The 23,530-nt window shown below is 49.5% G+C and overlaps 1 protein-coding gene and 1 pseudogene across 2 annotated transcripts; one reads left to right on the top strand and one right to left on the bottom strand.

The window, feature by feature from the left end:
- Nucleotides 1–8,720: 8,720 nt before the first annotated feature.
- LOC114692997 lies at nucleotides 8,721–9,846 on the bottom strand (annotated as a pseudogene).
- Nucleotides 9,847–10,912: 1,066 nt separating this feature from the next.
- Copz2 (COPI coat complex subunit zeta 2) lies at nucleotides 10,913–23,224 on the top strand. Of its 2 annotated transcripts, XM_028869043.2 has the most exons (9): nucleotides 10,913–11,042; nucleotides 11,704–11,778; nucleotides 14,703–14,784; nucleotides 15,313–15,404; nucleotides 15,862–15,917; nucleotides 16,929–17,006; nucleotides 18,603–18,654; nucleotides 19,319–19,357; nucleotides 22,879–23,224. In XM_028869043.2, exons 1-9 carry the CDS (start codon nucleotides 10,941–10,943, stop codon nucleotides 22,924–22,926), a joined length of 624 nt encoding a protein of 207 aa, XP_028724876.1. In that variant the 5' UTR covers nucleotides 10,913–10,940; the 3' UTR covers nucleotides 22,927–23,224. The 2 variants fall into 2 exon arrangements, with proteins under 2 accessions (XP_028724876.1, XP_028724877.1); XM_028869044.2 differs by lacking the exon at nucleotides 16,929–17,006.
- Nucleotides 23,225–23,530: the final 306 nt, after the last annotated feature.

Here is a 23,530-nt window from a genome sequence, read left to right as displayed (position 1 = left end):
GGTGGTGATTTCTCTGGACCAGCCTCCCCTGAAGAGTGGGACCATGGAGTATAAACCACTGGAAGTGGTATACAGGGAATAGAGAAGGGGGTTCTCACTGGGCGATCTGCACAAACTTCAGTAACTAGATCCTGGTAGGAGTGACCTAGTTTGGGAAGATAGGTACCCTGGCTTCCCTGGAGCCCAGTAATGTAACTTCAACAAGCTGGTACTCAGCACAAAAGTCCTTCTCAGTCAGAATGAACCCCTCACCCACATCTTTGCCAAGAACTTAGTAATAGGTACCTTTTCTAGCCAAGACCTTGAAGGACAGAAGCATGGAGAGGCCAGAGGCCTTAGAGGAAGTGATCCCAGTATGCCAGGAAAATACACATACAAGTAACAAGTCAGCAGTTCAACGGTACCAGGTGGAAACTCAGTCACCCAGCAGGATTTTGAAGATTCCTTCTGTCCACAGTCAGGAGCAGGAACTTTTTCTGGTTTTATCCCTTGAAGCAAGAAATAGCATTCATGTCTCAGGCATTCTTCCACTGTGTGACTGCTGTATCTTGGTGGCTGGTGGAAGTAGTAGGTATGATTTTGATGCTGGGAAAGGCTCTTCTGGGCTCCAGCAGGTATACCAACTGAACTGTGGCAAACACAAATAAATACTCTCGGCCCTCAGTATGCAGCAGCATTTGTGAGGAAAATAGTTTTATTAAAAGTAAGGTTTTTTTTTGTTTTGTTTGTTTGTTTAGCTGAACAAGAGCAATGCCAATAGACATTGTGGGTGGAAGCTTAATATTTACTACAAATGCTCGGCCAATAGCTCAGGCTTATTAGTAACTAGCTCTTACATTTTCAATTAACCCATATTTTTTAATCCTCACTTTGCCACGTGGCTCGGTATCTTTTCTTAGTACTAGCATCCCCATCCTGCGTCTCCCTGCATCTGCTGACAACTCCACTGACCCTGCCCTTCTTCCTGACATTCTTTTTTTTTTTTTGGGGGGGGGGTGTTTCTTTGTGTTGTTTTGGTGCCTGTCCTGGATCTTGCTCTGTAGACCAGGCTGGCCTTGAATTCACAGAGATCCACCTAGCTCTGCCTCCCAAGTGCTGGGATAAAAGGCGTGCACCACCACTGCCTGGCTCTTCCTGACATTCTTAGTTTGGCTTTCCCACCTAACTTTATGCTGTCCAGCTATTGGCCAGTCAGCTTTGTTATTAAACCAATCACAGCAACAAATCTTCACAGTGTACACAAGGATTATTCCACAGCAAGATGTGCCAAAGAGGATGGGGGAAAGCCCATGAGACCTCAACCCTCCACGAAGAATTATGGGCAACTGAGGAATTCTGAGTGAGAAAAAGTCTTCTCCAGGGAAGAGGACAGAAATTGTTTGTTTAGTTCCAAATGGTCAGCCCTGAAAATATACATACAAGTAACTGAGCAGGGTATATTTTGGAATACATATGTATATACATACATACATACATACATACATACATACATGTAACAGCAATTAAAGAAAAACAAAAAGACCATGAATTGAAAAAAGAACGAGGAGGGGTATATGGCAAGGTTTGGAGGGAGGAAAGAGAACAGAAAAATGGTGTAACTATAATCTCAAAAATAAAACAAAAAGTATATATTAAGTAAATATTTTTTAAAAGGAGAAACAGGAGCCAGACCAGGCACAATAGCCCACACCTCTAATCTTAGCATTTGGTAAGCTTACCTGAAGATCAGTAGTTCAAGGGCAGCCTCAGTTATAGAGAGAACTTACCTTGTCTCACAATAGAATGAAAGAAAAAGAAATGACAATTGACCTAGCAGTACGGAAGTCTGGGATGCCATTGTAACTCACAGTACTCTGGTGAAGTGTCATGTGCTGTTCCAGTTCACTGAGAAGGTGGCTGTGAAAGCTGAGATGCCCCCAACCCACCCAAGCATGCTTATGTCACGTGTCTTCCCTTGTCTTTGGCTTGGGATGCTCCCTCCGGAATTCTGACAGGGAGGAAGAGAACAGTAAAACAGCCCAGGAGCAAAAACTCTGTGTCCTTAAGAACAGCTAGAAGGAAAATGTTCCCAACAGAGGTGTTGTAGAATATTATTTCAAGGTGTGTTACTTTTGTTTATGCTCGGGGACGTTTGTTTAATGATGCAAAGATGTGTTTGATTAAATAAAATTCACCTGCAGTCAGGAGGCTGAGTCAACAAACTAGCTGACAGGAAGTGGTAGAGAGGAGCCAGGTGAGAAAGGTCTATAAGGAGGGGTGAGGAGAAGCAAGAGGGCTTTTTGGAGGACGCTAGCAGGGAGAGGAGGTGAGATACTTGCTATTCAGCCTCAGAAGGGCAGAATTCCACCTTGACCTTTGAATCTTGAGTTCTTTGGAGGGACAGAGGTTAAGTTCCCTTCGTAGCTTTGTGAGGGTTGGAGCCTCACCGCTGCTGGTAACAGCAGAGTTCCAGTTGCTGATTCGGACAGCTGTGGCTTAAAAGGCAGCAACCATTTTTAAAAAAGGACACAATTGACGCCCCACATTAGGCGTCAATTTGTTGTTTGTTTTCACTCTTTTCTTGGGGGACCTGCTACCCAGGTCCATCGTCATCAACCTGTCCCTCCCCCCACACACCCAAAATCACACATGGAGGCTTACTCTTTTTTGTTTGTTTGTTTGGCTGGGTTTTTTTTTTTTGGGGGGGGGGGTTGAGACAGGGTTTCTCTGTGTAGTTTTGGAGTCTGTCCTGGATCTCGCTCTATAGACCAGACTGACCTCGAACTCACAGAGATCCGCCTGCCTCTGCCTCCCGAGTGCTGGGATTAAAGGTGTGCGCCAACACCACCCGGCTGGGAGGCTTATTCTTAATTATGAATGGCCAGCCTTAGCTTGGCTTAGTTTCTAGCCACCTTTCCTTATCTTAAATTATCTCATCTACCTTTTGCCTCTGGGCTTTTCCCACTCTCTAACTTCTGTAAATCTTGCTCTTACTCCGTGGCTTGCTGTGTAGCTGGGTGGCTGGCCCCTGGAGTCCTCCTCCTCCTCTGGCTCCTAGATCTAGATCTCTCCTCCCAGTTTTCTCCTTCTATATATACTCTCTGCCTGCCAGCCCCCCCCATCCTTTCTCCTGCCTTGCTATTGGCCAGTTCTTTATTAAGCTATCAGATGTTTTACACAGGCACAGTAACACAGCTTCACAGAGCTAAACAAATGCAGCATAAACAAATGTAACACACATTAAAATATTCTACTACATAGGTATTGCTATGTTACCCAAACTCCTCTTGGGGACATGTGATCCTTCTGCTTCAGCCTCACAAGTGGCTGCCACCACCTTCATCATTATTTGGTCACTTTTTATTTTGTCTGTTTATTTGTTTGGAGACAGGATCTCTCTATTCAGCCCTGGCTAGACTGGAGCTCACTATGCAGCTCAGGCTGGCCTCGAACTCATAGAGATTCACTTACCTATGCCTCCCAGGCGCTGTGCAACCTCAGCTGGCCCTGTTTGGTCGCTTTTGAATAATTGCTAAGTATCACAGAATAGCAGTGACTCTTCCTCCTTCCCTTCCCTCCCTTGGGGTCCCAGATGTCAGGAGAACGGCACTGAGGAGTGGCGCTTGAGTTGGAGGAGGGTGGGAGAGCTGTGGAGAGATCTTTTGGATTTTCTTACACTGTCCTGATCATTTTCTTTTACCACCCAGCACTATATTAAATGTGTATAATAATTGTTTGTGTGTAGACTGGGGGAGAAAAAGAGAGATCAGAAACTGTTGTGGAGTTAGACCGTGTAGATATTATGGCTGGCACAGGCTAGAATCATAACTCAAAGGTAGAACATACACACACTTTACCTGGGTAGCAAGGGAAGGAAGGGCGAGAAGGGAAGTTCACAATGTGTTGAGATTTACCAACACAGACAACCTCTGTCCTAACAGCAGGCAACTGAGGCCTGGCAGGGGGCAGGCACTGGGGATATTTAATATGCAGTGGTTGGGAGTGTAGCCCAAAAGCCGGTCTCCACTCTGTCTAGAGTTCCAGATCAAGTCTGAGCAGGTGCACTGGTTCCTTCCCGGAACCGGCTGATTAACCTTGTAAAATCCAGGGTGTGTTCTTCACCCAGGAAAGCACCCTCCTCCCTCCCTCAGGCCCTCCCCTTTCTCTTTGCCTGGGTCAGCTGTTAATAGGACAATTACCCAAGAAGCAAAAGAAAGATCCCATGCTCATGTGTCATCAGTCCCTGTATATCCCTTAAATCAGACCGAGAAGACAGCTGGAAAAAGTGAGAGCATGCCCTTGCTCCCTAAGGGAGGGGCTGACAGTCATCAGGAAAACCAGGCCTTGCCCGGTGACTGCAGGCCACAATAACAGAGAAGAGCAGAGGGAAGCCAGGGGGAGAGTTGGCACGGGGATTGGGGATCATAAAAGAGGTAGTAGCTAAGGGGCCATGGAAATGGCTCACCAGATAAAGACCCTGGCCAAGGCTGATCATCTGAGTTTGGTGCCTGGAACTGACGTGGAGGGAGGAGAGAACTGACTCCACAAAGTTGCCCTCTGACCTCCACACGCCTGCGGTGACTTGTGTGTACAACTACGGGCACACAGTAAATAAAAATTTTAAAAGGGCCAGCTACCTCTAGGGCAGACGCTGAAATGCCCACTTCTCCTGGGATGCATGTTGACTCTGCCAGCTCTCCGGCAGGAAAGGCTGCTGCTGCGGGCACTTCTGTCCTCTAGGTTCCCTGAAGGAGGAGGCCAACCAGGAAGCCCTCCGAGAAGGGGCTATGAGAGGCTGGAAGGACTGGAACCCACAGCAGGAATAGTGGGGATTGCTTTGTCCCCTCCCCTAAAGCTGCCTTTCTTCTTGTCCGTTGTCTTCCTTTCCTTAGAAACCTTTGCCTGGCTGGGTGTAGTGGGGCACGCCCTGGGAGACAGATCCCAGCACTTAGAAACAGAAGCAGGCATCTTTCGGTGAGTTCCAGGGCGGCCAGAGCTACCTGGTGAGACTTTGTCTCAAAACAAAACAAAACTGTTTAACTGGATGTAGTGATGGATGCCTACAATCCCAGTCCTCAGGAAGATGAAGCAGGGTACTGAGAGCTGGAGACGAGCCTGGGTTACATGATGAGATCTTGTATTACATACATACATACATACATACATACATACATACATACATGCCAGGCAGTCGTGGCACACACCTTTAATCCCAGCACTTGAGAGGCAGATGTGGACAAATCTCTGAATTCAAGGCCAGTGTGCTCTACAGAGCAAGTTCCAAGACAGCCAGAGCTACACAGAGAAACTGTCTTTAAAACAAAACCAAAAAAAGTAGCCAGATGTGGTGGTGCATGTCTTATAACCCTAGCATTCTGGAGGTAGAGGCAAGAAGATCAGGAGTTCAAGGCCGGCCTCCTTTGTAGCATGTGTAAGGAGAATCTGAGGCTGCTCTGAGACTTGAGACTTGAGATACATGAGACTTGCCTTTAAAACACAGATCCATCTATAGAAGTTCCTTCCCCTCTCAACACTATGTAATCCAGGGGAATGGACCAGATAGCTGCCTGAGATTGCTTTCCTACAGCCCTCCTGAGAGATTCTAGGGTTATATCCTGTCAATACTAAAATGTTAACATGTCTTGCAAAGGAAATCAATTGGTTTTTCCAGCTACTGCAGACATCTGGCCTCTTTTCTTGGGTGGTAATCATCCTTGGAAAATGTGTTCCCATAAACCCATCAGAAGAGGCATACCTCAGCTTGCTGCCAGCCTCTCCCTGTGTCCCATTACCATAATGCTTCCCAACCTTAGCTGCACACGAGAACCACCTAGGGAACTTAGGAAAAAAGAACAGTGACCCAGTCCCACCCCAGCCTGGTCAGATCCACTCCCCATCCCCTACATAACTGAGAATCAACATTTTGTGAAAAATGCCTCAGATGATTTTTATGTGTAGACACGGAGTAGAGACCAACTCCCTAGCTTGAAGCAAGGATCCAGGTAGGATGAAGTCAACAGCAGTGTTAAAGGCCCTGTCTAGAGTCATCATCCTATTTCAGGACCTGTTCTTCTTGACCTCTACAATGAAAACATCTCATTGTTCATTCATGTCTCTGCATAACATTTTTTGAAGCTGAGTTCAACTGTCCGATAGGTCTCCCCAGAATTGCCCCAAACAAAATTGGGTAATGTTCTTTGTGTAGGTCTCAAGTGTGACCTGTCACAATCAGGCAGGTGCACTGGGAGGTTTGGAGAGTAGGTGTTGGGATTTAGTAGGTTTCAAAGCCCAGCTTTGTTGCCCACTAATTGGACCAGCTTTAGCTCAATGAATGCAACAAGATACAGAGTCACAAATCTTAAAATTCAAATGGCAGCCAGGCATGGGGGTGCCCATCTGTAGACCTAGCACTTGGGAGGCTGATGCAGGAGAATTGCTATGAGTTCAAGGCTAGACAGAACTGTATAGTGAGTTCCAGGCCAGCCAAGGCCACATAGCAAGACACTGTCTCAAAACAAAGAAAAAAGCCAGAGTGTGTATGTATAGCTATTCAATGAATGGGGTAAGTTGCGTATAAGATTTATTTGGGCTGGAGAGATGGCTCAGAGGTTAGGAGCACCGACTGCTCTTCCAGAGGTCCTGAGTTCAATTCCCAGCACCCACATGGTGGCTCACAACCATCTATAATGAGATCTGGTGCCCTCTTCTGTATACATAATAAATAAATAAATCTAAAAAAAGGGGGGGGGCTGGAGAGATGGCTCAGAGGTTAAGAGCACCGACTGCTCTTCCAGAGGTCCTGAGTTCAATTCCCAGCAACCACATAGTGGCTCACAACCATTTGTAATGAGATCTGGCGCCCTCTTCTGTATACATAATAAATAAATAAATCTTAAAAAAAAAAGATTTATTTATTTATTTTAGACAAGGTCTCATGTAGATGAGGCTGGTCTCAAACTTGCTAAGTAATCAGGGTGTCTTTAACTCCTGCTGTCCCTGCCTCTGCCTCCCAAACACTGGGAAGATAGACATGCACCATCACGCCAGGCTTCCTCTCCTGGCCAGCTCTCTCACTCCACCTCTCCACCCACTCTGCAGCTTTGTCTCAGAGAAACCGAAGGCTCTGGAACCGTGAGAGCTGTCCCCAGAACGACCTGCTGAAGGCCATCCTGCAGACAGAGCAGGGATGCTTTCGGCTTCCCTCCAGGGCAGCACACGTACTTCTCATATTCTGAAACACACACCTCCCCCTCTTGACATTCTAGCAGGAAGGACCGAGGCTGGTGCCCGAGAGAGCTGTTTCCTCCTGTCACACAGGAGCAGATGCTGAAATCCCAGGACAGACAGTTCAGGCCTGGCAGCAGCAGGAGGGTGAATCAGAGGAAATAAAATGATCTCCTCTCCAAGAAATACCAAGACCCACAGGAGAACTCGGCTGGAAATGCCCATCTCCTGGGGCTCCAAAAGAAAAAGGACAGACAGGAGTGCCCTGAGGCATGGGCTCTGAATTAGAGAGGTACAGGCCCCCAAATGTCACACAGTCCTGGAGGAAGCAAAGCGTTTTGCCTGCATGCATGATTGTGCACCATACTTGCAGTGCCCACAGAAGACAGATGAAGGCATTGGCTTCCCTGGGACTGGAGATACAGACAGTTGTGAGCTGCCATGTGGGTGCTGGGAACTGAACCTGGTCCTCTGGAAGAACACCCAGTGCTCTTAACCACTGAGCCATCTTTCCAAATCCAACATCTAATTCTTAAGAAGTTGAACTTGGGGCTGGAGAGATGGCTCAGAGGTTAAGAGCACTGACTGCAAATTCCCAGCAACCACATGGTGGCTTCCAACCATCTATAATGAGATCTGGCGCCCTCTTCTGTATACATAATAAATAAATCTAAGCCGGGCGTGGTGGCGCACGCCTTTAATCCCAGCACTCGGGAGGCAGAGCCAGCGGATCTCTGTGAGTTCGAGGCCAGCCTGGGCTACCAAGTGAGCTCCAGGAAAGGTGCAAAGCTACACAGAGAAACCCTGTCTCGAAAAAACCAAAAAATAAATAAATAAATAAATAAATAAATAAATAAATAAATAAATAAATAAATAAATCTTAAAAAGAAAATATTAAAAAAAAGAAAAAGAAAAAGAAGTTGAACTTGAAGCTCCTGGGGTCACTTCCTAGACTTCCCTTATCCCCAGTTCTCCCTCCCTCCCTGCCTCGCTCCTCCCCCATGACCCCTGTGGAGCCACCCAGCTCTCAGGCTCCTATCTCTCAGGCTCTCTGTCCCTTCTTTAGAGACTGACCTCCCAGTGTGGTTCATGTACCAAACGAGGGCTAGGAAAAGACTCTAGAGCTTTGGTACTGTTTTTTGTTTGTCTGTTTTTTTCAAAACAGGATTTCTCTATATAACAGCTCTGACTGTCCTGAAACTTGCTTTGTAGACCAGGCTGGCCCTTGAACTCACAGAAATCCTCCTGCCTCTACTTCCTGAGTTCAGGAATTTTTTTTTTTTAAGCTGAGGATCGAACCCAGGTCCTTGCCCTTGCTAGGTAAGCACTCTACCATTGAGCTAAATCCCCAACCCAAGTTCAGGGATTAAAGGCATGTACCAACTCTGCCTGGCTTTGGTACTGTTCTTATACAGACAAACTAAAAAAAAAAAGACTACGTCACAAAAATATTAAGTCACGGAAAGAATCAAGTCATGTTTTTAAAGTTATAGAATAACTTCTCTGTGTCTGGGGAGTCAACTGGCATCCTCTCCAAATGTCTGGAACTGCTTCTGGGTGCTGGCGGCCCCGGGTGACCTTTAGCACACTGAACTGCACTGTCTTGCTCAGGGGCCTGGTGATGATGTTACCTAAGTCCAGGCCCCTGAAGCAGGGGACAGGTGTACAGACAGACATATTCTTGTGGTGCTTCTCAAAGCAACTGTAGTAGAGATGTAGCAGCGATAGTCCCTGTGGGTCACAATAGTCCTTTTCACCCTTAACTTGGTCACCACACTGGGTGGTAACTACCCTCATGTGGAGACATTATCAGTAAATGGGGCATTTCTTTCTTTCTTTTTTTTCTTTTTTGGTGTTTGAAGACAGGGTTTCTCTGTGTAGCTTTGCAGCCTGTCCTGGAACTCACTTTGTAGCCCAGGCTGGCCTCAAACTCACAGAGATCTGCCTGCCTCTGCCTCCCAAGTGCTGGGATTAAAGGCGTGCGCCACCACTGCCCGGCACATTTTCTTTCTATATAGGTGCCCTCCATGGACTCTTTGAGTATCTCGAAGCCTACACTGATGTTCTTGTGGTACTGAGGGGGCTTCTTCTTGCCAGGTTCTCCCAGCCAAACCTTCTTCGTGTTTTGAAAGATTATGGGCTGCTTTTGGTAAGCATGCTTCAATCTGAATATATGCAGTCTGAAGAAAAGCCAAGTCAATTAATACAATATATCCAGCCACATGACCATTAGCATAACTTCCCATGGTCTAGAGTCCAGACAAAATGCCCAAATTCTGGGTCCACACTACACACACATTGCATCCAGTATCATTGACTGTACTCACAGTTACAGCTCTGCTGGCCTGCAGGGAAGACTTGGTCACACCTTCAAAGAAAGGGTCCGTGACTCAGTGGGTGGTTACTCAGATGTCTTCCTGGCTCGCTCCGTTACTTTTTCTCTGCTCTTTGTTCAAGTCTTACCTATTTGTTTGTTTAGTTGTTGTTTTTTTTCACATTTATTTATTGTGTATGTACATTTGTGTGTGCATGCCTCAGCTTAGATATAGAGGTCAGAAGACTAACCGTGGGTTCGCCCCCACCACCACCGTGTCTGTTCTGGGGATTAAACTCAGTCCATTGGGCTGGGTCTGACCTCCACATGGGTGCTGAGGCACACTCCCGTGAATAATATGGATAGAGGACAGAGCATAGATAGATGATAGATAGATAGATAGATAGATAGATAGATAGATAGATAGATGATAGATAGATAGATAGATAGATGAAGTGTAATTTTTAAAAACAAAAAAGGTGTAAGTTGGAAAGAGAAAGGCTTGTGTCTTCAGTGCAAGGAAGCCCTGTGTAAACCATCTGAGAGGAGAGATTGTGACACCCCACACTGAGGCCCTGAAGGGCAAAATCCGGAAACGTCCCCCGTCCAAAGCCTGGGGACTCTCCCACTCAACTTAGCCCAACCAGCATGAAAAGTTCACACGAAACCTGACTCTTCTCAACTGGTGTGTCTGAAAACACCTACTTCCCAGGCACGACTTTTGACACACATTGGGAGTGTTCCGTGTAAAAGGCACACATATGGGTGTCCTGAATGGTTGCCCAAGTGCCATTAACTACATTACCGTGTGTGATTGCACTCTGGCCAGGGTAGTCCACAGGCTCACTCTGGATTACAGGCAATGTACTACCCGCCTTATCCACCTCTGGGTCTTGAAAAATGTCTGGAGGAGGTGTGCCTCAGCCCATGGCTCTTTTCTCCAAGTAGGATGAGAGAAACTCTTCTCCATGGAGAGCGTCGCCACCTGGTCTTTCTGATAGGCTTTGTCCTGAGATCCAAAAAGGTGACTTGGAATATTTGTCCCATTAACATCTGGGGGTCCTTGAGAAAAAAAGGTGAGCCTCACCTGTGACTCGGGCTGGCCCAGGACAGCCACCTGGAGACCTCTAGGAACCAAAGCCACAGGCGCCCGGGCCAGAAGAGGACGTAGGTCCGAGGGAAGAGGGGCTGGTTCTGGGTTACCTGGGAGACTTGGAGGCACAGAGAGGGGCCCAGGGAGCAGAATGAGAAAGAAGCCGGATGGGGAGAGGAGGTTCTGCGGAGTGGGGGGGTCAGGCGGGAAGCTCGCTTAGAGAGAGGGGGACGCGCACAGAGGCCAGCCACGCAGGACTGGGCGGAGGGGCGGCGCGGCGGGGGACGGGCGCGGGGCGGGGCGGCGCTGTCAGTGCGAGCAGCGAGCGGAATGCAGCGGCCGGAGGCCTGGCCACGTCCGCACCCGGGGGAGGGGGCCTCGGCCGCCCAAGCGGGGGGCGCAGCGCCACCCACCCGAGCCACGGAAATGCGGGTACGGAGCGTGGAGTGCTGGGTCCCGGGGCGGCAGGATTGGGGTGGGGTGGGGGAGCCGACTTGTCCCGGGCTCCTGGGCTGGGAACTTTGTGCCGCCACTGCCCAGCCCCGGAGAGGGAGCCCGGGCCCAAGGAGGGGAGAAAAAGTTCGACCTGGAGCGCACGGGGCGAGGAGGAGGCCTGGCCTGCGTGGAGTGTCGCGGGGCTGAAGTTCTGGGGGAACTCAGAGCTGTGATTGGGACTGACCGGGGTGGCAGGCTTGGGGGTGAGAGTCTGGCGGGACGAGGGAGGAGTGGGAGTGGCGGGGTGGTCTGGTTGGGCTCCCTTGCTCCAGGGTGATGGCCGCGCTTCTGGAGCTTGGGGTCAGCTGAACACAAGGAGGCTCGGCGGGCGCCGCTGTTCCCCGGGCCCAGGTTCTGTGATACACTCCGACTCGGGCTCTGGAGCAGTCAGTGCATGACAGAACTTGGGCCCGGTAGGACTTTCTGCACCCACTCCTTGGACCTGCAGTGGAACATCTGCCTGGGAGTAGAGTGGGCACCGGAAATGGTCCATGTGGCACGGGGTTGGGCTGGAACCAGCTGTGGATTGAGGGAATAGCTGACTCCATAGATCCACCATACGGTCCACTTTGAGTCAGAGGTTCCTTTCCCGTGTCAGTTTCAGGAACCTTCTCTCTACACCATCAAGGCTGTCTTCATCCTAGATAATGACGGTCGAAGGCTGCTGGCCAAGGTAACCCCTCAACCACAGAAACCCTAAAGACAGTGAGTGCCACATGTCCAAAACAAGCGGTCCCCACCCAGCCCGTTTAAGTCCTGTAGGGAAAACTCTGCTTTCTGGATGGCAGAGCAGCCCAGCCTAGACTCCCTAGAAGTCATCCTGTCCATGCTATGCCTTATCAATCTGATGGCGGGCAGGGGAGGGGGCCATCCCCTCTGTTGCTACTCATGTTCCCTGACATGTCTTTTCGTTGTCCTTGCTCTGGCCAGCTGCACCCCGGGGCGTGGGAAGCTCCACCAAAGTGGAGAGCTGAGCTGGGTCCCGAAACTGTAGTCGAGCGACCTGTGTGCTTTTGCATTTCAGCTGGGTAAACACAAAGAACTGAGCGTGGGTATTTAGAATGAGGGGGGACTTGGGAGACCATGTTGTCCCATTCTTTAACCTCACAGATGCAGAAAGGGAAGGGTAGAGAAGCTGGGTAGGCTGCCTGAGGTCACAGGGTTGGTGTCATCACTGACCCTGAGACTCAGGGTTTGGATTTGAGGCTCCAGGTGGTTTTCAGGGACCTCTCATTCAGTTGTCTGGCGTCCATCCTACATGGCCTGGGTGAGATGAGCTAAGCTAAGTCTCAGGGTGGGCCAGATGGTTCAGTGAGTAAGGGCGCTGGCCACCAAGCCTGATGGCTTCAGTTGGATCCTGAGTTCACTATGGAGGTAAACATTCTCTCCGGTTGTCAATTGACCTCTCCATACTTGCCCCCACAACACACATACACACACACACACACACACAGAGAGAGAGAGAGAGAGAGAGAGAGAGAGAGAGAGAGAGAGAGAGAGAGAGAACTGTTTTTTTTAAAAAAGAAAGGAAAAAAAGAACTTTAGAAAGAAAAGTACCCTAAAACTCCTGCCACTGAAGGTCAGGCAGTGGCACATACCTTTAATCCCAGCACTCGGGAGGCAGAGGCAGGCAGATCTCTGTGAATTTGAGGCCAGCCTGGTCTACATAGGGAGTTTCAGGCTAGCCAGGGATACATATTGAGACCTATCTCAAAAACAAAAAAATCCCAATAATTAAATAAAGAATACTCCGGCCACCGACACAATTAACCGTAGCAGAAATATAACCCTCTTATTTTATTTTGTTTTGTCGTGGACCGGGTTGGCCTTAAACCTGTCTTGCTTCTCCTGTCTCTGCCTCTCGAGTGCTGAGATTGCAGGCAAGCATGTAACACCAGGCCCTAACTTCTTTGTCTGTTTTTTTAGGCAGGGTTCTCTGTGCCCTGGCTGTCCTGGATCTCACTCTGTAGACCAGGCTGGACTCAAACTCAGAGATCCGCCAGGGTTAAAGGGCACCCCCTCAACTAGCCCTCTAGATATTTTTGTTTGCTTATTTTGTGTTTTTGAAACAGGGACTCACTCTGTACTTAAGGATGGCTTGGAACTTACTGTGTTTCAAGTTCCATTTCTCCCTAATGCTGAGACTATTTGTGTGATCCATACATTATTTTATTTATTTATTTATTTATTTTTTTAATGAGACAGGGTCTTGTGTAGTCAAGAGTCAAGGCTGGCCCAGAACTCGTGATCTTCCTGCTTCTTCCTCCCAAGTGCTGGGACTCAAGGCATGTGCCATCACACCAGCTATAACATCTAAACTAGATATGGAATGTGTTAAAGCATTTCCAGTTGTTGGAGCTGAAACTTAGTCCTCATAACATTTAAATGAGTTTGTTCACCATGGTAGGACTCAGCAGGGCGTCTGATAACTTGCCTGCAGACCTGATTACTGAATGGAAAAGTCACATGCAGAAAACTGAGCTGACCACACCTTGCTTTAGCAGATGGGCAGAGGTGGATCGGCATTGCCAAGGCCTCAGGGGCCTCCTTCTAGAAGGTCCTATCCTTGTTATAGGTTAAGAAATGGAGGATGAGGCAGAGCCAGGTGGATCTCTGTGAGTTCAAGGCCAGCCTGGTCTACAGAGCAAGATCCAGGACAGGCACCAAAACTACAAAGAGAAACCCTGTCTCAGAAAAAAAGAAAGAAAGAAATGGAGGATGTGCCGGTGGTAATGGTTTATGCCTTTAATACCAACACTCAGGAGGCAGAGGCAGATGGATCTCTGTGATTTCAAGGCCAGCCTCGTCTACAGAGCCAGTTCCAAGAGAGCCAAGGCTACACAGAGAAACCTTATCTCAAAAAAAAAAAAAAAAAAAAAAAAAAAAAAAAAAAAAAAAAAAAATTTAAAAAGAAAGAAAGAAATTGAGGCTAACCTGGTGTACATATAGCAGGCTAGCCAGGTGGCACAGTGAGACCCTGTTTCAAAAGTAATGCAAAATAATTGAGACAGGGGCCTGAGAATATAGGTTAGCGGCGAAACATGTACTTGCCTAGCATGCCTGATTTCCATTCCCAGCACCTCAAGAAAATGAGGGAAGTATGGAAGGAAAGAAGGAAAGAAGGAAGGAGGGAGGGAGAGAGAGAGGGATAGAAGGAAGGAGGGAGGGAGGGAGGGAGGGAGGGAGGAGGAAGGAAGGAAGGAAGGAAGGAAGGAAGGAAGGAAGGAAGGAAGGAAGGAAGGAAGGGCTGGGGAAGAGAAAACAAGCTGGGGTGCAGCTCAGTGGTGCAACACTTTGCTAGCATGTGTGAAGTTCTGGTTTGCAACCCCAGCAGTGCTGGAAGGAAGGGAGGGAGGGAGGGAGGAAGGGAGAGAGGGAGAAAGCCAGATGAAGACTCCAAAGGCAGCCCCAATATTTCTCTACTTTGATTTTCTTTGCCTGGAACTTGTTTATGGGGACCTTGTAGCAGACAGGGCCTGGAGGGAGGTGACAAGGAGGTCCCACTTAGCCAGCCCCCAGCACTCCCTGCTAGCCCCTCCCAAGGATGGAGCTGGCTCCGTGCAATGGTGATTACCTTTCTCCTTCTCTTTCTCACAGTATTATGATGATACATTTCCCTCCACGAAGGAGCAGATGGTTTTCGAGAAAAATGTCTTCAACAAGACCAGCCGCGCTGAAAGTAACGCCTGCCTTCCCCCATGACACTCCCAGATGACTGACCACACTGCCTGTCACCTTCTCCATCTGGACACATCTGTCCTTGTTGGCCTCCCACACCCACAGGCCATTCCCTTCTCCTCTGAAGCCCTTTGTCCTCTCCTCCCCAGCTGCTTTCCACTCCTTTCTTTCATTCATCCTGGGACCTTCACTGCCTGTCACTCTCACCCCCCACCCCTCCCCTCCCAACTGTGCTGTGTACCCCCTACGCGCACTTGGATCTGGTCCCAGGGCATTGCACGGGACGGGAGGGTGGGCGGGAGGTCAGCTGCAGGCTGGATTTGTTGACTTCTCACCAGGAAGCCCTCTCAAGACATAACACTTGGGATGGGACCAAGGACACACAGAGCAGCCTCTAAGTAGTGGCGGTCTGACTGGAATTCCTCGGGAAAGGAAGTAGGAAACAAAGGGAGAGGCCTGGGGAATGGAGACCAGGCTAGCCCCAGGCTGGGGTGAGCCTGTGCTGATTTGAAAGTTTTCCTGCTTCTAGGTGAGATCGCATTTTTGGGGGGCATGACCATCGTCTACAAGAGCAGCATTGACCTCCTCCTGTATGTGGTGGGCTCTTCCTCTGAGAACGAGGTGAATTTAGAGGTTGGGTGATTGAAGGAGGGTCTGTCCTGGGGTGGAGGTGGGTTCTGGATGCTTCCTGTTGCTATCCTTGCTTTAGGATCTGGGGGTGGAAGGGCAGCCAGAATGGGTCTCTCTGCAATTGTACACACCCATAATGTTCTCAGGTCCTTTGGGAACGAGAAATGAAATTGTCACACCTTCTGTAGGGAGCTGTTTAGTTCTTTCTAAACATATTTAGAGAAGGGGACACCAAGTATGTCCTCCAGGGGAGCACTCCAGTGTCCCTCAGCTCAAACCTAGGGAAATTCCCCCTCCCAAGTCAAAGTGCTGCTAGCCTCCAGCCACACCCTCTCTGAAGAGGGAGTGCTCCCTCCTGGCCCTCACAGGGTGCTCCGAGGCCTGCTTTGGACCTCTCAGCATCAACTCTTTTCTCTTCCTCCTCCCACACCCTCCTCCTCCTCCTCAGCTGATGCTCATGTCTGTTCTGGCCTGCCTGTTTGACTCTTTGAGCCACATCTTAAGGTAAGTGAGACCCTGTGCACGCCGGGGCCCCAGCCCCCAGCCTCTCCCTTTGTCCAGAGGCAAGGCCCCTCTCCCCTGCTCTGCAAGCCTTGGAACTTGGCTTCCTCCCAGGCCCCTGACTTCATGATGCCCCAGGCAGAGCCGTGCACAGGGTAGGATCAGCTATCAGATCTCAAGACACTGAGTTGCCTGAGGCCATAGTACTCATAGCAACACAAGTTCCAGATGCAGGGAGAGCAGGGAGAGGAAGGTCTTGTTATGCAGCAGCCCACACTGGCTTCCCCCAGTCCTGCGTCCTCGGTCCCCTGAGTACAGGTGTGTACCACCACACCCCGATATAAACAGTATCTTTTTTTTTTTTTTTTTTTTTTTTTTTTTTTTTCGAGACAGGTTTCTCTGTGTAGCTTTGCGCCTTTCCTGGAGCTCACTTGGTAGCCCAGGCTGGCCTCGAACTCACAGAGATCCACCTGCCTCTGCCTCCCGAGTGCTGGGATTAAAGGCGTGCGCCACCACCGCCCGGCTAGTATCTTTAACTTTTAAGCTCAGAGTTGGTTTTCCCTGCATCCCCAATCAACACTGATACCTACGCCAGCTACGTGGGCCAGAGAGTGGGTCGCAACCCCTTTGAAGGTCGAATGACTTTCACAGGGGTTGCATGTCAGATATCCTGAATACCAGCTATTTACATTATGGTTCATAACAGTGGCAAAATTACAGTTTATCAAGTAGCAACAAAATAATTTTATGGTGGGGGGCGGGGTCACCACAATATGAGGAACATATTGTGTCACAGCGTTAGGAAGTTTGATAACCACTGGGCAAACCAACCTAGGATGACCCTGGCCCGCTCTGTGCTCAGGATCCCCGGCATCGGCTCTGCTCCCCCTGCCTTTTATTCTCCTGCCCAGGCCTTCTTGGGAAGGGGTGTCGGGAGGAGAGGAGCTGCCTCGCTTAGAGGAGTCATGGTCCTCGCGGCCACCTGGAGGCTCAGGTGCTTGTGTCTGCCCACAGGAAGAACGTGGAGAGGCGCTGGTTGTTGGAGAACATGGATGGAGCCTTCTTGGTGCTGGATGAAATTGTAGATGGCGGGTGAGGAGGGGATAGAGAGAAGAGATGTTGAGGATACCTTTGTGGGCTCAGTGCTGGGTGCATTCTGGCCAACTCATCCTCCCTTCTCCCATGTATCCCTACTAGGCCCCAACCTTCTCCCCTTGTCATGACTAGCCAGAGTTAAGCCCAAGGGGAGGGTAGCCCGAGAGCCACCCACAGCAGGCAGCTAGATAGGTTGAGTTTGGGAAAACCCAATTGTTCTCCAGGGCTGAGGAGACATATAGACCCCGTCCCTTTCTGAAAGGACCTCAGTCAGAGGATCCCCTTTCGAAGCCAGCTAGATACACGTGTGACATTGTCTCTTCTTGAGTCTACGTTCCCTGTCACTAAAATGAGGATAAAAGGAATCTATCACGTAGGATTGTGAGGGTCATACAAAATGATGCATACAAAGCCCATGGTTTTCATCGGTAATTTGGGGATTTTTTTTTTTTGTCTTTTTCCTCAGTAAATATTGCTCTCATTAGTACACTAGCAGACTCCTAGATGATTGGGAGCCTTTATGAGAAAGGTTGGTTCGTAGAATTCCTTGAAAGAGGTGCAATAATCAGGGAAGAAGAACGTTCTGACTCTGGGGTAAATGGTAGCAGAAACCTCTTGAGTGTCCCCCCACCCCCCTTGCCCTCTTGCCTCAGTGCTGGGATTATAGCATCTTTGAAACATCTGCCCACTTTACAGAGGAGGAAACAGAGGCTCAGAGATTCTAGTAACTTATCTAAGGACACACACCAAGGGAATTAGAAGGGCCAAGATCTAAAACCATGTGCATGAGATGTTTCAGAGGCTATATTCTTCCCGTGGCACTGTACCACCCAACTTGAGAGCTGGGGCCTCTGGGAGGTGGGGTACTGTGAATGTTCACTCCCCCTTTTGTTTTTGTTTTGTTTTTTCGAGACAGGGTTTCTCTGTCTGTCCTGGATCTTGCTCTGTAGACCAGGCTAGCCTCGAACTCACAGAGATCTGTCTGGCTCTGCCTCCCGAGTACTGGGATTAAAGGTGTGCACCACCACCACCAGGCTCCCCTTTCTGTTTTTATTAGCTGCCTGCTATTGCTTCGTGGTGTACTGATGGCTGGCTTCTAAATGTGAAAAGACCCAGTCCCTCCACAGCATCTGCTCATCTAGACCAGGCTGTCCTGATTTCTGTTGTTTTATTTTTTTACATTTTTTATTATTATTATTATTATTATTATTATTATTATTAATCTTTGATCACTGTGTGTGCCAGAGCATTGAGTGTGGATCAAGTCAGTTATTTCCATCTACCATGTGGGTTCTAGGGATCGAACTCAGGTCGTCAGGTTTGGTGGCAACACCTTTAACGGTTGTACCACCTCACCAGCCCCTCAGATGAGTACTCCCCCAGAGGTGATCACGGAGGTGGACCATGGTATAAAGTGCAGAGGGAACAGAGCTGAGGGTCCCCCAGGGGGAGGGACAGAAGTGGCTCCAGGACCACCTGTGGGAAGGTTCCCGGAGGAGAGAGCCACTGCAGGATGTATGAAAAGTCAGAAAGTGGCTTGTTGGAGGGGAATCCCACCTCTGACCCACCTCCAAACTTTCTGTTCTCTTGCAGTGTGATTCTGGAGAGTGACCCCCAGCAAGTGATCCAGAAAGTGAATTTTAGGGTAAGCCTTCCTGTACCCACCCCTACCTTTTCCACACTGCCCTCCCTGTCCTTACTCCCCCTGGCCTTCCTGGGCATCAGGCTGTTAGGGCTCCGCAGGTGAGAGCCCGGCCACTCAGGCTTCACACTTAGAAGCAGTTATTGGTGGCAGCTGTGGGGTGTCTGTTGCTAAGAGGAAAAGCTTCCTGTTCATTCCCCATACAAATAACAAACAAACAAATAAGCAGCCCCTCCCCACCCTCCAGTGAGAAGCTTGGACAGAGCAAACAACTGCATCCTCAAAATGACTCCAGGAGGCAGCCTTGGGGACTGTGGATGCACCCTTCTGCTCTGGCTTGGCTTTTCCACACCTGCAGCCCGAATGACACCTTCCCCCAACTTTAGTTCCCTTTACCAGCCTCCCTTCAGTTAGGTTGAGGATGCAGCTCAGGGATAGAACACTTGACTAGCACATGTGAGACCCTGGGTTTAATCCCCAGCAACGAAGGATGGGGTACCAGAGGTCCTGGCTTCCCAATGACAGGCTGCAGGACCTCGGTTCGCTAAGTGGAGATAGAGCTGCAGTTCTGGGTCATGCTAACTACTGCCCCCCTCAGTCTGCAAGCCGTCACCTCTAGGACTCAGTGACTCCTCTCCTCCCTGACTGTGATTCTCCTTCCCCACAGACTGATGACGTTGGCCTAACAGAACAGAGTGTGGCCCAGGTAAGCCCCATGCATCTGCCTTGGCCAGAAACAGGCCAAAGGACACAGAGAGCCCAGTGCTCCAGGGCAGATAGTCAGAGTTAAGAAACCAGAGATGTGGGACAGAAGGGATGAGCTGGTAACTCTCTCTCTCTCTCTCTCTCTCTCTCTCTCTCTCTCTCTCTCTCTCTCTCTCTCTCAGTGTGTGTGTGAATGTGTGTGTGTGTGTGTGTGTGTGTGTGTGTGTGTGTGTGTGTGTGTGTGTTTTGTTTTGTTTTTTGAGACAGGGTTTCTTTCTGTAGCCTTGGCTGTCCTGGAACTAGCTCTGTAGACCAGGCTGGCCTCGAACTCACAGAGCTCCATCTGTCTGCCTCCTGAGTGCTTTGTGCGCCACCACCGCTGGCTGAGGTGGTGACTCTTAGAGGAAGCCCTTGAGGATACCGAGCTCTTGGGAACTGGGTGCTGAGGGATGAGTGTGCAAATTACCGCCTGCCCACCCCATCTCCTCCCCATCAGCTACCCTGATGATGCCTGGGTTACTTGTTACCCAGTGCAACGTGGAGTCCCAGACCCCTCATATTTCCTCCAACCTGGACAGGATACCATGTGGGAGTTTGTCTCCAGCACTTAGCCTCACCACTCAGGGGTCATGCTGGGATTGGTAAGGGCCTCATCACCCAGGGGTAGAGTCTAACTTTCTTCACTTCTGCCCTTAGTAGCTTGGCTGTTGAAAAGGAGCCTACCACACACACCTTGCACAACCCTAACTGGGATGCATGCAGAATATGGCGGCGTTTGTGTGTGTGTGTGTGTGTGTGTGTGTGTGTGTGTGTGTGTACCTGGTTACTGTCCACAAACTGGGTCTCCAGTCTCACAGACTTCCTGCTAGTCAAGCCAAATGGTTTGACTTCAGTTCTGTCCATCTGCAGGTCTGTCTGCTCAGACTTACTGGGTCCAAGGAGCTTCCCTCCCTGGATTAAACTAGTCCTAATGTGGTAGCCTGTGCGAGACAGGCTTGTGCCATCAGTGGAGAGCACCAGGAGTGCTGCCCACTGTCCTGCACTACTCTGTCACCCTGTCACCCTCTGGTTCCCCGAGTTTCCTCATGTTCTGCGGGAAAAGGATGTGGCTGCATGGTGGTTTTCAGGGTGGAAGGAGGTTGGAAGAGCCAGGCACAGCGGTTCACACCTATAACCTCAATACTCGAAAAGGCTGAGGTCTGAAGATCTCAAAGTCAAGATCAGCCTGAGCTATACAGTGTGTTCTAGGATAGCCCAGGCTGTAGCATGGGGTTTTATCTAAAAATAAAATAAACCAAGCTGGGCTTGAGGATCTCAAGTTCAAGACAAGCCTGAGCTACACAGTGAGTTCCAGGCTTGCCAGGGCTGTAGCATGAGACTTTATCTAAAAATAAAATAAACCAAGCTGGGCATGGTGGCACACACACCCATAATCCCAGCACTTGGGAGGTGGAGGCAGGAGGATCAGGATTTCAAAGCCATATCAAGTTTGAGGCGAGATTTTTAAGACATCTCCATGAGACTCTGGTTTAAAAATACAAAAATAAGAAACATACAACACGTAGTCCATTGAGATGTCTCAGCAAGTAAAGGCACTTGCCTCCCAGCCTGATGAGCTGAGCTGGATTGCTGTGACAGAGAACTGACTCCCCACAAGGGGTTTGCTGACCTTTACACAAACACATTAAAGTAACAAATGAAAGAAGCATTAAACCCTCTAAAAGGGGAGTGTTGTGAGCAGAGCCAGCAAGAACACACGTTGGGGAGGGCTAAAGAGATGGCTCAGTGGTTAAGAGCACTCGCTGCTCTTACAGGGGACCTGTTTCAGGCATATCCATGGTGGCTCAACCATTTGTAACTCTAGGGAATCTGATGCCTTCTTTTGGACTCTGCAGGCACCAGGCACACATGTGGCATACAGACACACATATAGGCAAAAAAGCCACATACAATTTTTTTTTTTTTATTTTTTTGGTTTTTCAAGACAGGGTTTCTCTGTGTAGCCCTGGCTGTCCTGGATCTCACTCTGTAGACCAGGCTGGCCTGGAACTCACAGAGATCCACCTGCCTCTGCCTCCCAAGTGCTGGGATTAAAGGTGTGCCACCACCACCTGGCAACACACATATAATTTTTAAAAATTAAAGTAATGAAGACGAGCTTATGTAAGTTGAGACTGGTGGTGTAGAGTGCTTGCTCAACATGCCCACAGCCCTGGGAGATTCCTAGCACTTCATGGTACATGTGTGGTGGTGCATGCTTGTAATTCCAGCGCTTCAGATTTGGATCCAAGAACAAGACCCTGTTTCAAAAACAAAAACTAACCAACAACAATAACAAAAAACTTGCATTCCTATGAGTCATCCAAAGCTTTTACTTTACCAGCAAAAGTTGAATGACGAGTTACTCAGCATCTCTGGGGCTCTCAGAAATAGGACCTGCTGTGTTGAGTTATACAAATTAGACATCAGCAAAATAGCTCAGTGAGTAAGGGCCATGTTGCCAAGCCTGAGGATGTAAGTTCAATCCCCGCCTTCCTCTGCTTCCCCACTGAATAAAGGCAAGGATCACCATGCCCTGCTCACAAGGGCATGGTGTCCTCTTCCCCCATGTGTGTGCTGTAACACACACACACACACACACACACACACACACACACACACACACACTGATTGTAAAGAAAATATTTTTAAAAATTAGATGAACCACTTCGTGGATGGAAAGAGCCTACAAAGTCATACATTCTCAGGAAACAACTGTTTCTATTTCTCTAAATGAACAAGGAGTGAAGACTGGTTAGGAGCTTGCTATGTAGCCCAGGCTGGCCTTGAACTCATCACCCTCGCGCCTCAGCCTCTCAGGAGCTGAAATTACAGGAACCACACCTCTGTGTTCATGGAAGTCTTGAATAAAAACAAAGCTTGTAGTAGTGAACATGAAATGAAATGTGGAGAGAGGGTTCCGTAGGAGAGATGGAGGAATTCACTGTCGCCAGGAAGGAGGGAGACTGCAGGAGAAAGGGACATGCGCAGTGTGGGACCGACATTTGGGGGGAAAGAAGGAGGCTTCATGCCTAGAGAGAGTCTTGGTACTGATGTGGGCATACTCTGGGCTGAGGTGTTTTTTCATGGCAGTAGGAGCCCACACATTGACAGCCGTTGCCACATCAGCGGACCGGCTGGGGTGGAGGGAACACACCGCAATAATAATCGGGGGTTTGTGAAGGTGCCGAGTATCTGAGCCCAGCCCCTGCCTGTGAGGAGGAACTTCTGTAGCCTGGCGTGGATCGGGGAAGGCAGGGGCCACGGCCACACCCACACTTGGACAGGCTTGGGCAGCAGCCAGCTGGGGTTTGGCTGCGGCTCGCTGGGCCTGCCTGGTCTCATCTAAATTAAGGAGAGGCAAGCTGCCGCCACCTAGTGACCAGGGCTGGAGAGGCTCCCTCGGGCCCCACAGTCCTCCAGTAAAGGCATCGTTGATTGACATTCTCAACTATTTCTCCCGACATCCTCCCCTCACCCCAGGTTCTTCAGTCAGCCAAGGAACAAATTAAGTGGTCGTTACTGAAATGAAGACCTTGGAGTCGAGGCTCCCTCTCCAGAGAGCATTTTTTCCCAGTCCCTGCAAAAGCCCCGAGCCTCAAGGGGCAGGAGAGATAGATTCCTCTGCCTTCTCAGGCCTCTCCCGGAACTGATCCAGGAGGTCTCCTGCCAGGAATTCCGAGCAGCAGAAGTTTGGTCCCAGCTCCGTTAACCCTGCTCAGCACCCTGGCCTGCCCCTGGGGCCATGGGAACCAACAAAGCTTCTTCCCCTCGGACCTCGGCCATTCTCAGCCCCAGGCCTTAATAAACTTTCATTTCTTGCCAAAGATCTCCTTTCTTGGCTCTGTGTGTGTGTGTGTGTGTGTGTGTGTGTGTGTGTGTGTGTTCGGAGGAGGAGGGCTTCCGCGGTGCATCTTTTCAGATTTTCAGCGCTATTGAGTGGGTGGGGTGAATGGGGTCGTCGGGATCAAGAGAAAGGGAAATATTTAGCACGGAGTGGGGGTTTGTGTGTGGGGGATACAACACAGATAGCCTGGGGATCCATGTGTGCGTGAGCGGCTAGACACGAAGGCGTGGCGAGGTATAATAGTGACAGGAATAATAGTCTTCCAGGAAAGGGGGGAGGGGGCGAAGA

Source organism: Peromyscus leucopus, chromosome 8b (assembly GCF_004664715.2).
Source record: "Peromyscus leucopus breed LL Stock chromosome 8b, UCI_PerLeu_2.1, whole genome shotgun sequence".
NCBI lineage: Eukaryota > Metazoa > Chordata > Mammalia > Rodentia > Cricetidae > Peromyscus > Peromyscus leucopus.
This window is presented reverse-complemented; position numbering and strand designations above follow the sequence as displayed.

Excerpts from the sequence above, each read along its gene's own strand:
- Copz2 (XM_028869043.2), top strand. The coding sequence starts at position 10,941 with ATGCAGCGGCCGGAGGCCTGGCCACGTCCGCACCCGGGGGAGGGGGCC. Across the intron at positions 15,405-15,861 it reads GCTCTTCCTCTGAGAACGAG|CTGATGCTCATGTCTGTTCT; the intron begins GTGAATTTAGAG and ends CCTCCTCCTCAG. Across the intron at positions 15,918-16,928 it reads TCTTTGAGCCACATCTTAAG|GAAGAACGTGGAGAGGCGCT; the intron begins GTAAGTGAGACC and ends GTCTGCCCACAG.